Source organism: Vulpes lagopus, chromosome 11, assembly GCF_018345385.1.
Source record: "Vulpes lagopus strain Blue_001 chromosome 11, ASM1834538v1, whole genome shotgun sequence".
NCBI lineage: Eukaryota > Metazoa > Chordata > Mammalia > Carnivora > Canidae > Vulpes > Vulpes lagopus.
In genome coordinates this window covers 99489216-99503591 of record NC_054834.1, presented here as the reverse complement: position 1 = coordinate 99503591, position 14376 = coordinate 99489216, and the positions used below count along the sequence as shown (strand labels likewise).

At 36.1% G+C, this 14376-nt stretch overlaps 1 protein-coding gene across 2 annotated transcripts in view; it reads right to left on the bottom strand.

Moving 5' to 3' along the window:
* Positions 1-14376, bottom strand: part of MTX2 (metaxin 2) — a 65243-nt gene that overhangs the window by 38177 nt on the left and 12690 nt on the right. The window contains exons 2-4 of one of the 2 annotated variants that reach the window (XM_041722680.1): positions 5330-5418; positions 1910-1957; positions 658-704 (exon numbers count right to left, since the gene is read on the bottom strand). Coding sequence is in view for 1 of the 2 variants with exons in the window: in XM_041722681.1 (XP_041578615.1) it covers positions 658-704; positions 1910-1957 (95 nt within the window). In the remaining variant the exon portion in view is untranslated. The remainder of the gene's footprint in view (positions 1-657; positions 705-1909; positions 1958-5329; positions 5419-14376) is intronic. The other variant, XM_041722681.1, reaches the window with a different exon arrangement.

Below are 14376 nucleotides of genomic sequence, written 5' to 3'. Positions count from 1 at the left end.
GGGTTTGTTTGTTTAATTTCAGTTAGTTAATATATAGTATAACACTGTATACCTTGTTTTTAAAGCAAATAATCCCCAAGATCCTAATCCTTCTATGGTGCAGTTTAAAGTTTACAGGACCACTAACCTTTTTTGGATTACCCAACTGTGATATACAATGTGAAGAGCTATTGCATTCAATAAGTGGTTTGGGAATAATAGACACTAATATAATCAATAAATACATAAGGAATAGCTAGAGTATATCTGCTTCAAGATTAACAAATGGATTAAGCTAGAATGAGCACAGAGAAAGAATGATGTTTAAAAATATGTGGTAAATAAATCTTTACAAATAAGTTAGAAAATAACTGTCCACAAGTGAACGTATCACCACAAAAAATCAATACCATCATATCTAGCCAAAAACTAAACTACTAAGAGAATACATCTAACACATAAGTGATTTTTATAAAAGAATGAAGATTTTTGTTTATTTTATATACCAGCAACAATTAACTGAAAATATTACTTAATAAAATTATACTTCACAGAAGAGATGTTATATTGATAATGGTAACTCACACGGAAAAATTATAAACATACATCACAGACTGCCTGGAGAGGAAAAAATAGTTGCAACTCAAGTGAAAAATATTACATTATTTACATATTTACCTGCACAGCAAGAGAAGCTGCATTGTCAGAAAGCAAAATTTGCTCCCCTGTGGAAATACAATGAAAGGTCTGAGTCAAAAGTGAGACTGCTAAACAAGTAAAATATAAATACTTTTCTTTCAAAACACTATTCCTATTTTTAAAAATAAAAGGTATAGCCTTTCACTAAAGTAATTATTAAGTTCTATATCAATGCTATTGTCCAATCATAATTTTGATTAAATTACCACAATATGTACATAATGATAAGACAAGACTATTTCCTCTAAAACTAATTGATCATTTATCGCATTTTATCAACAATACTTAATTAAAATCATTCAAAAACAAATTCATTTTTCAACTTTTCAAGAAATATTATTCCTCTTTTCATTAAAATTAAGTAAAATAGTACGTGCTCGTGCTCAAACCCCTTTAGTTAAAAGTAAAAGCATTTAAAATCATATAAAACCAGCTTGCAGTTAATATTGCACAGTGTGTCTAGGTCTGTCACACAAAAGAAAGATGACAAGTTTGCTGCAATAAAAATTCCATGCTTAGAAGACTAGGGCTGCTCACTATTAGTCTTCATTACTTTGCAGTCTTCTGACAACTGCAGCAGGCTGCTGAGCCCCAAATGGGGTCCATAATGTGATCTGATGATATATGAAGAGCTGCTAAAGGGAGCCTGAACCATCCTAGCCTATACATTTTAACAGTTCCTTTTTACTGAGAGCCCACTTTACCACAGGACTTCAAAAATCTGCTGTGTCAGCTATTGGTGCAGTAAATCTGCCAACTGCTCCTGCAACCACATCATTTTACACTGCCTACAGCAGCCAATATAATGAGTCAATAATAAACTAAGGACCTTATAGGCCATGAATAGTTGGTTTACACTGGCAGATACAAGCTTAGATAAAATCTCCTAAACAAATTATACAAGAGAACCCTTCTTTATGTTCTCTCAGAAGTGATATTATTGAGGGGTTGTTTTTCTTTTTTGATTATAAATATATATATATGTATGTATATATGTTTTTAAGATTTTACTTATTTATTGAAGACAAAGAGAATACAAGCAGGGGAGGAAGGGGCAGAGGGAGAAGGAGAAGCAGACTCCCTTTGTGCAGGGTGCCCAATGAGGGGCTCCATCCCAGGACCCTGAGATCCACGACCTGAGCAGAAGGCAGACACTTAACCAACTGAGCCACCCAGGCAACCTAGATATATTTTTATACATAGCCATTTTTAATTATGAACAAGTACCTACCTTTCAGTTGTTGATACAAGGTAGCATTTTCAGGCCAAGGTTCTGCAGCTGTGGAGACAAGGCAGTGACAATTAGGCACATAGGGCAAAAACGTATCAATAACCAAACAAATTAATAAGCACAAATATCTGCCTAGAGCATTTAATTAAGGTCAATTGCCAAGGTTACCTTAAATATGGCAACAAACCACACCACCTTAGGTTGCATGGTATCCTGTATAAGTAGGTTAGATAATTTCTTTTAAATGCACGATTGGGGGTCACCTGGGCAGCTCAGCAGTTGAGCCTGCTTTTGGCTCAGGTTGGGATCCCAGGACCCTGGGATTGAGTCCCACGTCAGGCACCCCAAAGGGAGCCTGCTTCTCCCTCTGCCTATGTCTCTGTGTCTCTCATGAATAAATTTTTTAAAAAGATTTTATTTATTTATTCATGAGAGACACACAGAGAGTGAGGCAGCAACACAGGCAGACGGCAAAGCAGGTTCCCTGCAGGGAGCCCAATGTGAGACTCGATCCCCAGACCCGGGATCACGTCCTGAGCCACAGGCAGATGCTCAACTGCTGAGCCACCCAGGCGTCCCAATAAATAAAATCTTTAAAAATATACATACATATATATATATATATATATATATACACACATATATATATATATATGCATGTTTGGTTTATTATTTGGTGGGGAGTTGTGGTGGTGTTTTAGCAGAGAAGAGGTGGAAGACATCTTGCCCAATCAAAAATGAAAATTTAATAACTAAAACAGATGATATGCTACTATTCTTTTAGCCTCCAAACATAGCCATTCCAAAATATTACTTAAAAGATGCTAATTTGGGGATGTCTGTCTGGCCCAGTCAGGAAAGCATGCAATTCTTGATCTTGGGGTTATGAGTTCAAGCCCCACATTAGTGCAGAGATTACTTAAATAAATAAATCCTAAAAAAAAAAATAATAAGATATTGAATTCGATTCACTATCAAAAAATAGTGAAACAATATTTATAATATTTTATTGTAAACTTTCAAAATTTCAAACAGACAACACTATACAAAAGAATCAAATATATCTTTTTCAGGCTACACATCTTTCCTTATAAATTGATAGTATTTAAACATACAGAAGAACCCTGTTGTATTCTAGAACATTCCATTGCCTTGAACCCACCACCACCACTCCACAAAAACAAAGTGGAATGGCATGATGAACCTGTAAATACCTACGATGTGAAATAAAGCTAATAAAACTAATTTTAAGCCTGAAGCCAGGCTTGACCATAACTCTTAACATCTCATTGAGATGCACTAAACAGTCTAGGGAGCAAGGAGGCCTTTAATTTGCTTTTACTCATACTTCAGAATGAAAAGGAAAAAAATCATATTATTATAAATGCTACTTTTGGTTTGGTTTGGGATATACAAAATTAGGCTCATATTTAGGAATAATACCATGAAAACCTCAAGCAAAATACACCATCCATAGTTTTATATGCTGTTGCTCATAATATTATACATATACAGGGATGCCTGGGTGGCTCAGCAGTTGGGCGTCTGCCTTCGGCTCAGGGCGTGATCCCGGAGTCCCGGGATCAAGTCCCACATCTGACTCCCTGCATGGAGCCTGCTTCTCCCTCTGCCTATGTGTCCTGCCTCTCTCTCTGTGTCTCTCATGAATAAATAAAATCTTTAAAAATATATATATTATACACATACATAAAAGCTAGTGAGTTTCAACTCACATACCAAAAAGGCAGTAAAACTAAATATTTATTATACGTTTCTGTAAACTTTTAACAAAATAGAATTTCAGGAAGAACCCAATTAACCTGTGTAACACAGTTTTTAAAACAAAAGTCAAGGAAACAAAAACAAGCTGACATCAGCAAATTACTAAAAAATAACCTTTTAGGATAAACTGTATGGTCAGCACACCTATACCGTTTACATCTATATGAGAAACAATACCATGAGGTTCATTTGTTATAAAATCCTACATCACTGAAGATTCAATTATTTTTAAAAAGATTCAATTATATGCATCCAAATCTAATTAAAGCAATGAAGCATATAAATAAAATTTACAAAAATTTCAAAGATACTGAAACTAAGTTTCTTGAGGTCACAGATATGTCCCATCTGTATAGGCTACCCTGATACTTGATTAAACCTACCACTTTGTTCCCTAAACATTCTGGCTAATCAAAATTTTACTAAACTTAATATTATCATCTATGCTAAAGCAATAGGGTGTTCTAATTAAATATTCTGATAATTTTAACTTATGGTTAGCTAGATTTTATATGTACTATACATGGATTACAAATTTTCAAAACAATGCAATAACATACACTTAGCATTAAGCACATACACGATATAATTTAAGTATTCTCTGATTAATCAGAAGTTACTTCACTACTGGGCAGTATCGCAGAGTTCTCATATGAACAGAAATTTATGTGTTCAGGTAAACGTTAATTTATTATCACTACCATGGATTCTCTAGATCTAATACAACAGACATATGTGAAAATAAAGAAATCTAGAGACACGTTACCTGATTACAAATAAAAATAAAGAAGTTGCCTACAAATACTGAAATCTCTGTTATTAATAAGAACCTAAAGATGGAAACTGAGGTGAAGGGGTATATTTTCCTTGTTCCAGAATATGAAACATATTCCAACTTAGAAACTACTGTTGAAAATAAATTCTCAGGGATGCCTGGGTGGCTCAGCGGTTGAACACATATATGCCTTTGGCTCAGAGTGTGATCCCTGGGTCCTAGAACCAGGTCCCGCATGGGGCTCCCTACAGGGACCCTGCTTCTCCCTCTGCCTATGTCTCTGCCTCATTCTCTGTGTCTCTGGTGAATAAATAAAATCTAGAAAAAAAAATTCTCAGAAAGTAACTGCCAAAAACATCTGGTGCTACCTTCACAAATAGAATCTATTATTTAAAAAGAGAAGGCAAATCGGCTGATAAAACCCTATATCTATGTCAGTTTAGCAGCATGACATTTTAGTGTATCCATGGACCAGGAGGCAAGAAATGGTAGACTATGCAAGGAATGATCGACTACCCATCTCACCCATGAGCAGCTCAAAGCATACAAATATCACTGATTTAAGTGCATCACCCACATGAACCAGCTCAAGTAATTACATTTTAAACATGACCTGGGACAAGAAAGAGCTTGAATGTCATTTGATAGAGAACCAAAAGTGAAAATCCTAAGTTGTGTGGCATGGTAATGGATCTACAAACCAACCACGTAGGTACCTTTCCAGGAAACAAACTCTATTAACTGCCCTTGTAAGTAAATCCATGAATCATGAACACTCTTATCCACACCTGACAAAGAACAATGCCTATTTCTCAGATTGGATAACATTAATGAAAGTCTTCTTTACCAAGAATGCCTATTACCTGAAAGACAAAGCCCCAAAATGCAACTGCTTTCCTATTCCTCTTTCCCAAGGTTAGGCAAGCCAAAACCGACCCATTGCCCCGATCATCTATAAAAGAGGGAGATTAAAATTTTTTAAGTTACAGTGCTGACAACAGCCCTTAAAAATCTGTAGCATTTAAAAAGAAACATCTTACGTAATAATAAAACATTTTTATCTACTAGTTTTACCTCCATTGACCTAAAATGTTTTAAATCATAAACAAATTCAATAGTGAATAAAAGTTCATGACTCATCTATTTTCAGCTTCTACCACCAAAAACACTCCCCAGTGTGAAGTGCCTTATTAAACTCACCTTTGGGAAAGATCAGCCTTAGAATACATACAGAAGGTGAGACCCATTTAAATAAAATTTTAAAAATAAAAAAAAAAAAGAAAGTGAGACTCAGGAGCACCAGGGTGGCTAAGTCGCTTAAGCATCTGCCTTCAGATCAGGTCATGATCTCAGGGTCCTGGGATAGAGCCCCACAATGACCTCCTTGCTCAGTGGGAAGCCTGCTTTTCCCCTCTCCCTCTGCCCCTGCCCCTGCTTGTGCTCTCTCAAATAAATAAATAAAATCTTAAAAAAAAAAAAAAAGGTGAGACTCAAAGTTTCTGGAAAAATTTTGGTAGGATATGGGGGACTGAGAGAGACTGTTGCTCAATGCTGTTAAGGTGCAAGATACTGGTATTATTAGCACATCAAAAGTAAACTTTATGCCTAAAACACATCAACAGTTGGTGTGGCTCTTGGAATAAAGATCAGATTCCTCAACTTGGCCTTACACATCACCCTCTCTCTCTCTCTGGCCTTCTGGCCTCACCGCACTCTACAATCTGGCCACACTGGCTTTCAGTCAGTTTCTGGATGCACCATGTTCCTTCCTGCCCCAGAGATTCATTTGTGCTGTTTTCTCTGTCCAGGAGCTATCTTCCACTGCTACTGTATCAGCTCAAACATGCTGAGATGTTGGGCTGGCTTCCTGGACGTGCCACCTGAGCAACTGCACAAGGCTGGTGCTTAGAAGGGCTCCACACCTGGTTTAACGTTCTCTTAGTCTTAGAATTCTTTGAGCAGAGGCCTCATGTGATCCTTTTGCACTGGGCCCTACACAATATGTAGCCAGTCATGTCTTCAGGGAAGCCTTCCCTGACCCTCCCTGAATAGTTCAAACACTCTTTACTAGCTTGACAGCAAGTACCACTTGACACAGACAATATTTTTACACTGACTTGAGGACTGATTGTTTATTTCCCCTAATAGAACATAAACACCATGAATCCAGTGTTCCTTTCTGATCTTTGCTTACCACTTCATCCCCAGAACTTACTACCTAATCAGTAAATGTTGGCTGAATGTTTTTATTATTACCACTATCAGTATTGTTATTATCCTGTACTGTTTATGCTAAGAATGCACCACAGAAGATAAGGAGATTACATAACATGGCTAAAAAAGGGAAACTTGACCAAGAAAACTTTAATACTACAACCAGTAACACAAATATAAAAATATCAAACAGCAGCCTAAATGGTTGGCGGAATCTAATTCCGTTAACTACCTCAGCACTGACCCTAAACCTGGAAATGTGTTTCTTTGTTTCAGGTCTTTGTTTCAGGTACAGTTTCCATCTGATATTACTGTTACAGCACTCCTAAAACCGACACAAGGCCTTCAGTTATCTGACCTGTTATCTCAGAACTCCCCTTTCCACACCCTACAACTCTAACCCAGGCACCACTGCTTTTTAAAATCTAAGTTCCCCAACAAAAAAAAAAAATATTTGAGCATTAGGCACAAATAGATTTAGAGATGACACGGTCAGTACTCCTAAACTAACAAATCATGTACATTATAAAGCACGCATTAAAAAAGAAAATAGAGTAAAAAAATAAGTTGAAATCCAAGCTCCAATACTTACTTTCTGTACTTCAAACAACTGTCTTATGTAACGCAGGGAGTTACATCCCACTCCACTTTGAAAAATACCACATTATTAAACAACTACTTATTTGACATTTTAGCAAAGAACCCAGCCATTCACATACCCCTGAACAAAAAGGAGTCTTCCTCTATTGTGCAAAATCATCTTTTTTGACTATGAGAAAAGGTTGGAAAGAACACACCTAAGTTAATACGGGGGGTGGGGGTGGGGGAATAAAACAAGACCCTCATATCTTACCATAATACCTAAAATTTCCCCTATATACTTCAAACTTTCTCACCTTTGTGACTTTGCTCAACTTCTTCTCCTGTCCAAGAATAGTCCCTGCACCACCACATATCCAAATCCTCTACCTTTTTCAACACCAAGGTTAAATGACACCTACATCAAGAAGGCTTTATAACTGAACAAATCTAATTTTTCTTTTATCTATACTGTCTAAAGCAGTCTGCACTTGTCTTATATCCTATATTACTTTCTACTTTATTCTACTATTTTTATGTAAATTCAATTAGTCAACCTACAGTTCAGATGAGAGTTCAGTAATTCATCAGCTATTCTATTATTATATCAATATTTTATCTCTCTTTCTATGCAGTAAATCCCCAGAATGTGGAAATCCTATGGTCCTGAGATTATTTATTAAAGACTTGGCTTCTCGGGGATCCCTGGGTGGCTCAGAGGTTTAGCGCCTGCCTTTGGCCCGGGGCATGATCCTGGAGTCCCGGGATCAAGTCCCGCGTCGGGCTCCCGGCATGGAGCCTGCTTCTCCCTCCTCCTGTGTCTCTACCCGCCCCCCCTCTCTCTCTGTCTATCATAAATAAATAAATCTTTAAAAAAAAAAAAAAGACTTGGCTTCTCAATTGCTCCAAACTGAATGTGGCATTTATAGTAACTATGTTAAAATAAGACTACATACTAAGCTAGATTTAATTTTTGTCTAAGTATCACTGTAAGCTAATATCTTTATTTCAAGAGTTTCAAAGTAAATCTACCTTTCAGAAATTTTTTAATAAGAAACTATATCATTTCCATAACAGCAATAACTTACTCTGAGGTACTTAGTGACCCACATTAATTCATTACCTCAAATTAGAATGACATCTTATTCCTTAGCGAAAAACCCATGAAAGTTCTTACTATTTTTACCAAGAAAAAACACTGACATTTTCTCCACTCCTGTAAGTATTTAAGTTGGGAAGAACAGTGTTTAAAAAGAAAGAGAGAGAGAGAGAGAGGGAGTGCCTGTGTGGCTCAGTCAGTTAAGCACCTGATCCTTGGTTTCAACTCAGATCATGATCTCATGGGTCATGAGATGGAGCCCCACGTGGGGCTCTGTGTTCAATAGGGAGTCTGCTTGAAGGTTCTCTCCCTCTGCCCTTCCCCTCACTGGTACATGCACACTCTCTCTCTAAAATAAATGGATAGATCTTTTTTTAAAAAATTAAATAGGGGCAGCCCCGGTGGCACAGCAGTTTAGCGCCACCTGCAGCCCAGGGTGTGATCCTGGAGACCCAGGATCAAGTCCCACATCAGGCTCCTTGCATGGAGCCTGCTTCTCCCTCTGCCTGTGTCTCTGCCTCTGTGTGTGTGTGTGTGTGTGTGTCTCATGAACAAATAAATTAAATCTTTAAAAGAATAAATAAATAAATAAAAATAAAAAATTAAATTAAAAAATATATTAAAAAATTAAAAATAAAATTAAATTAAAAATTAAATAAATAAATAAAAATTTTAAAAAGAGAGGATACATACTCTTGGACTTTTGAAAGCTATAAGATAAAAATAAACAAAAGCATATATAAATAAATTAGTGTTAGAAATGCACACAGGAAAAAAAAAAAAAAAGAAATGCACACAGGGTAAAATAATACCTACGCCCCAAAAAATACATATTTGCTTCTCATTTAATTATCTTAAAAGTATCTACTATTTTTAAGCTTTATCAACCAATACAATATAACAACAACAACAAAAAAAGTACTACTAGTCTATTATGACTTATAGCGAAGTAACTACTGGCCCATAAATTCACATATATATATATATATATGCCTTCATCTCTTACACATGCTGTATTTTACCTATAGTATTTTTCCAGTATCAAGTTTGGCCATAGAAGGGGCAGATAATCTATCTCTGCCATTCAATATAGAGTATTTCACAGCATGAAAGTGCTATGACCTAATAAAAAAGTCTAATTCCAAAGTCTATTTCTTGATGAGGACCAGAGAAGGGCCATGGAAAGAAGTGCCCTGTGTTGTTGTTTTTTAAGTTCTGCATTCTTAATGCACAACATGACTCTTCTGGCATATGAATGTAGGTGAAGACATAATTTGTAGAATAATAGGCACTAATATTACATGCTGCTTCAGTACTGTCATATTTCCAATCCATCAAATTGATTAATGTTATAATAACTCTACACAACCCTATCATTTGTGCACTAATGAAGTCAAACCCAGTTTATCCTTAGGCAACTAGATTCCAAAAGCTCATAGATGTCATCTCTTCAGCTTCCTAAGACTATTTAGACAGTGTTATACAAAAGGAATAAGAAACATGTATAGCCTATCTCCAAATTTGGATGGCTTTCTGCCAAAGGTATAAACGCAAATACTACTGAGAAAACAAAATACTCAAAAAGCATTTGGCAGCTCATAAACATGGACAGGTTACTGCAAGACACAAAGAGAAAAGAAGGAAGTAAGTTTACTAGTTTGACATAATTATTATGCTGATGATCTCTGTGATATCAACACTGACACCTATCAAGTTTTAGGCAGTTATGATATAAAGCTTTCATTTAAAATAGATTTTTAACATGTTTAGACTTACAGTATGATGACATGGGACTTTATCAAAACTAGAATTTTAAGAACTATGTGTTAGATTTAAAGCAATTCAATCTACAAACTATAACAATTCAGAGATAATACCATATTCCAGAAAATACTGATCATGAAAGTATTAAACAGCAATGGCCCTGAGCTACTGTTTCATAGGGGATGTTTAATGATATCACACAGGGTGTATATGCAGGAAGTGACTCTTTCCACAAAAAGAATTTAAAACCATTCTCCCATCACCTCAATAGTCAGAGAACAATGTTCATGTCAGAAAATGGCTCACTTTGGAGAACACAAGTGTCATGTGGCATGTGCCACTTCCACAAACCTAAAAAAGCTGGCAAGTAAGCATTCTTTAATATGGTAGTAAGGCTACTTGTCCTAGTCCATTTGGGCTTCAACAACAATGTACCACAGACTGGGGGCTTATACACTACAGAAATTTCTTCCTCACAGTTCTGGATGCTGGAAGCCCAAGATAAGGATGCCAGCATGGTCAGGTTCTAGTCATGGTCCCTCTTCTGGGTCTCTGACTTCTGTTCTCATACAGTGTAAGGGGCTAAGGAACACTTTGGGATCCCTTTTATAGGGGCAATTAAAATGACCCAAAGTGAAGGCACACAAATAATATGATAGAATTACTATCCAAGACAAATGGGTTCTAATAACCTGCCATTCAGAAAGCAAAGGATAGAAAGCAAACCAGTTCAAAATTCAAGAAAACTAGTAGAGGGCAGAACTTCCCCCCTCACAACCAAAGTAAGGCCCCAAATAAACTAGAAAATAAGGAGAATCTATCTTCTTCTGGTCAAACACTACCTAAACTTCTATCTAGGTAGATAATGATAACGATGATGACGATGATAAGAGCTAAGTTTCCCCAAGACTGACAAATGTTATATCCAGAATTCATAAAAAACTTTTACAACTCAAAAGACAAATAACACAATTTTTTAATGGGCATAGGATTTGAACACTTTTCTCCAAAGGAGATACATGAATAACCAACAAGCACATGAAAACATACTCAATATCATGAGTCATTAGAGAAATGTAAGTCAAAACCACAATGTTTACTACTTCACACCCACAGAATGCCTATCAAGACAGGAAATAAAAAATGTTTAAAGGGTATAGAAAATTTGGAACTCACGCACTGCTGGTAGGAATATAAATTTTAGCAGTTTCTCAAAATGCTAAACAGAATTCCCATGACTTAGCAATTCAACTCCTAGGTATTCACCCAGGGGAAATGAAAAAAAAAAAAAAAAACATATATCCACACGGAAACTTGTAGATAAATGTTCACACCAGCATTTTTTAACAACAGCCAAAAAGTGGAAGCAACCCAAATGACCATTGAAGAATGGATGAACAAAATATGGCATATCCATACAACAGAACAGTGCTTGGTAATAAAAAAGAACCAAGTATTGATATATGCTATAACAGGCATAAATTTTAAAGGCATTATGCCCAGTGAAAGAAGGCAGTCACCAAAGAAATTGTATTTATTCCATTTATATGAAATGCTCAAAACAGGCAAATCTACAGAGATAGAAAGTAGATTAATGGTTGTTTCAGGCTGGGAATAAGAAACAAGACTGTAAATGGGCAAGGGATTTCTTTTTGGAGTGATGGAAATGTTCTACAATTTGATTGTAATAATAATCACAACTCTGTAAATATCCTAAAAATACTGCTGAATTGTATACTTTAAAAGCATATGTAAACCATACCTCAATAAAGTCGAGGTAAACAAAATTTTAGGACTCTTACTGTGTTTATTGTGCACTTAAGTGCTTGACATGTTAACCATCTCACAACTTTATGAGGTATACACTATTATTATTATCTGTATTTTATAATAAGAAAACTGAGGCACAAGCATAAGTAATTTGCTCAAAGTTACAGTGTTAGTTAGCAACAAGAGCCAGGGTCTGACCACAGGTAGTCTGGCTCCAGTCAGTGAGCACAAACTGTGTTAGCTAACCTCTTACATAGCCCGCATAGCCCATAGTATTTTTAGGATATTTAAATAGCTAAAGCAATTATAATCATCCTACAACAGTAGTTCTCAACCCTTAGTAAAAATGATCTGTGGAACTTCATAAAATTACGTATTTCCACCAAACCCTAAACTCTGAGATTCTAATACTGTAGAGATGAGAACCAAGAATCCAAACAGGCCCCAAAGCACTCTGATGCAGATGGTCTATAAATACTACAAAAAACAGACTATCCCTGATACACAGAATACACCTGATATAAGATTAAGTTCTTTCACCTCTTTCATTCACTTCCCTCGGAAAACGTGGTAGTAAGGACCTGTGTGGTTTAATTTTATTCAAGAAGATTTTTGTCCATCTTATTCTACTTAAATATTTGCACTTGTGGCTTAAAGCCATGTTTTAAAACATGCCTTAGTGACAGGTTTCAATTTTATAGTGTTCTGGAGTAAGCCTTTAAGATTAATGAATGGAGGCCTCGCTTATTTTGGAACCAAAGTGGTTAAATGATAGTTTTTCCATTAGATGTAATCAATAAGGAAAGTAAAATTAAGTTAGTCATTATGAGGCTTGAACATGAGCCATCAAAACCTATCTATGTGAAACTGGAGATCAATCTCAAAATGGCATTCAAGGATCAATTTCATAAAACTAACAAACTTCTGGAGGTTAACAAGGGTCAAGAAGACTAATTCACAACATCAACAAGCCAATAACTGAAGCTAAAGTGAATACATGTTAAATTTAAAGCCTTCCATTCTTTCTTAGTAATAAGTAAACGTCTTCTTCTCAAATGGTCATATTTAGACTTTGTTGCATTATAAAAATAACCAGCCATTTTTCATTAATTTCCGATAAAAAAGCAGGCCAGGGCAGCCCAGTGGCCCAGCGGTTTAGCGCCGCCTTTGGCCTGGGGTGTGATCCTGGAGACCCGGGATTGAGTCCCATGTCAGGCTCCCTGCATGGAGCCTGCTTCTCCCTCTGCCTGTGTCTCTGCCTCTCTCTGTGTGTCTGTCATGAATAAATAAATTAAAAAAAAAAAAAAGCAGGCCAATTATGTGTGATTGTGAATATATATGAACCTTGTAACCAAGACTCAATACCTGAATTTTTTTTAAAAAATGGTGATTTGAAATTGATAAAGAAGAAACATTGACAGTAAGTCTGAACTTTTCTCAGAAATGCAAATGAATATGAGATCAATAGCAGATCTATACAGAACAGCTGGTTATGATGAAAAGTGCAATTCTGGCCAAAAAAAAAAAAAAAAAAAACAAAGATGACAAACAGCCCCACAAAAGTTTCAGACCTCAACAATGTTAACAATGTTAATATTTAAGGTGTGATAGTTCTACAAATCTAAATCTAGAAAACGGAAAATAGATGCTCCTCAAACTAAAGAGCAATTCTCCCACTACTCTAAATCAAACACAATCACTGGTTAACACCACCTATGTTTTGGGACACCTGGCTGGCTCAGTGGTTGAGCATCTGCCTTTGGCTCAGGGTGTGATCCCAGAATCCCGGGATCTGGTCCCACATCAGGTTCCCTGCATGGGGCCTGCTTCTCCCTCTGCCTATGTCTCTGCCTCTCTCTCTTTCTCTGTGTGTCTCTTACGAATAAATAAATAAAATCTTTAAAAAAAAAAAAAAGCCTATGTTTTAAGTATCTACTATGTGCTTACTACTCTCAGTACTCTAGATAAACTCCTGAGGTGACCACTCCTTTCTATCTCCTTTCCATTCCTCCTTCCTCACTCCTCCCAGCTAGTCATGAAACAAATGACCTTACAGAAGATTTGATCTGTCCTTGTGCCTTCTAAAATCTTGGCAAAACTGCAAGATAAAGAAACAAAACAAAGAAAGAATATAAATATAGCCCAACCATCACAGAATCCCTTCATGAATAAGAGCATAGGGATGGAAAAATCCTCAGAGACAGAGGAAAGATATATATTAAAGGCATTTAACTGAATGAACATAGGTTTTTTTATAAACTACCAAAATATGATAAAAAGCCAAATATGAATATAAAACGATCATTGCTCCTCAGGATCTAACTTTGTTGAATGGGTAGGGGGAACAGAGCCTGGAGAGAGAGTTGGGGGGAGAAGAACAGGTGACTGATACACACATAACCACTTAAAATACAGTAAGTCAAAAAAATATATAAAAAATAAAAATTTTTTTAAAATAATAAAAATTTTTAAAAATACAGTAAG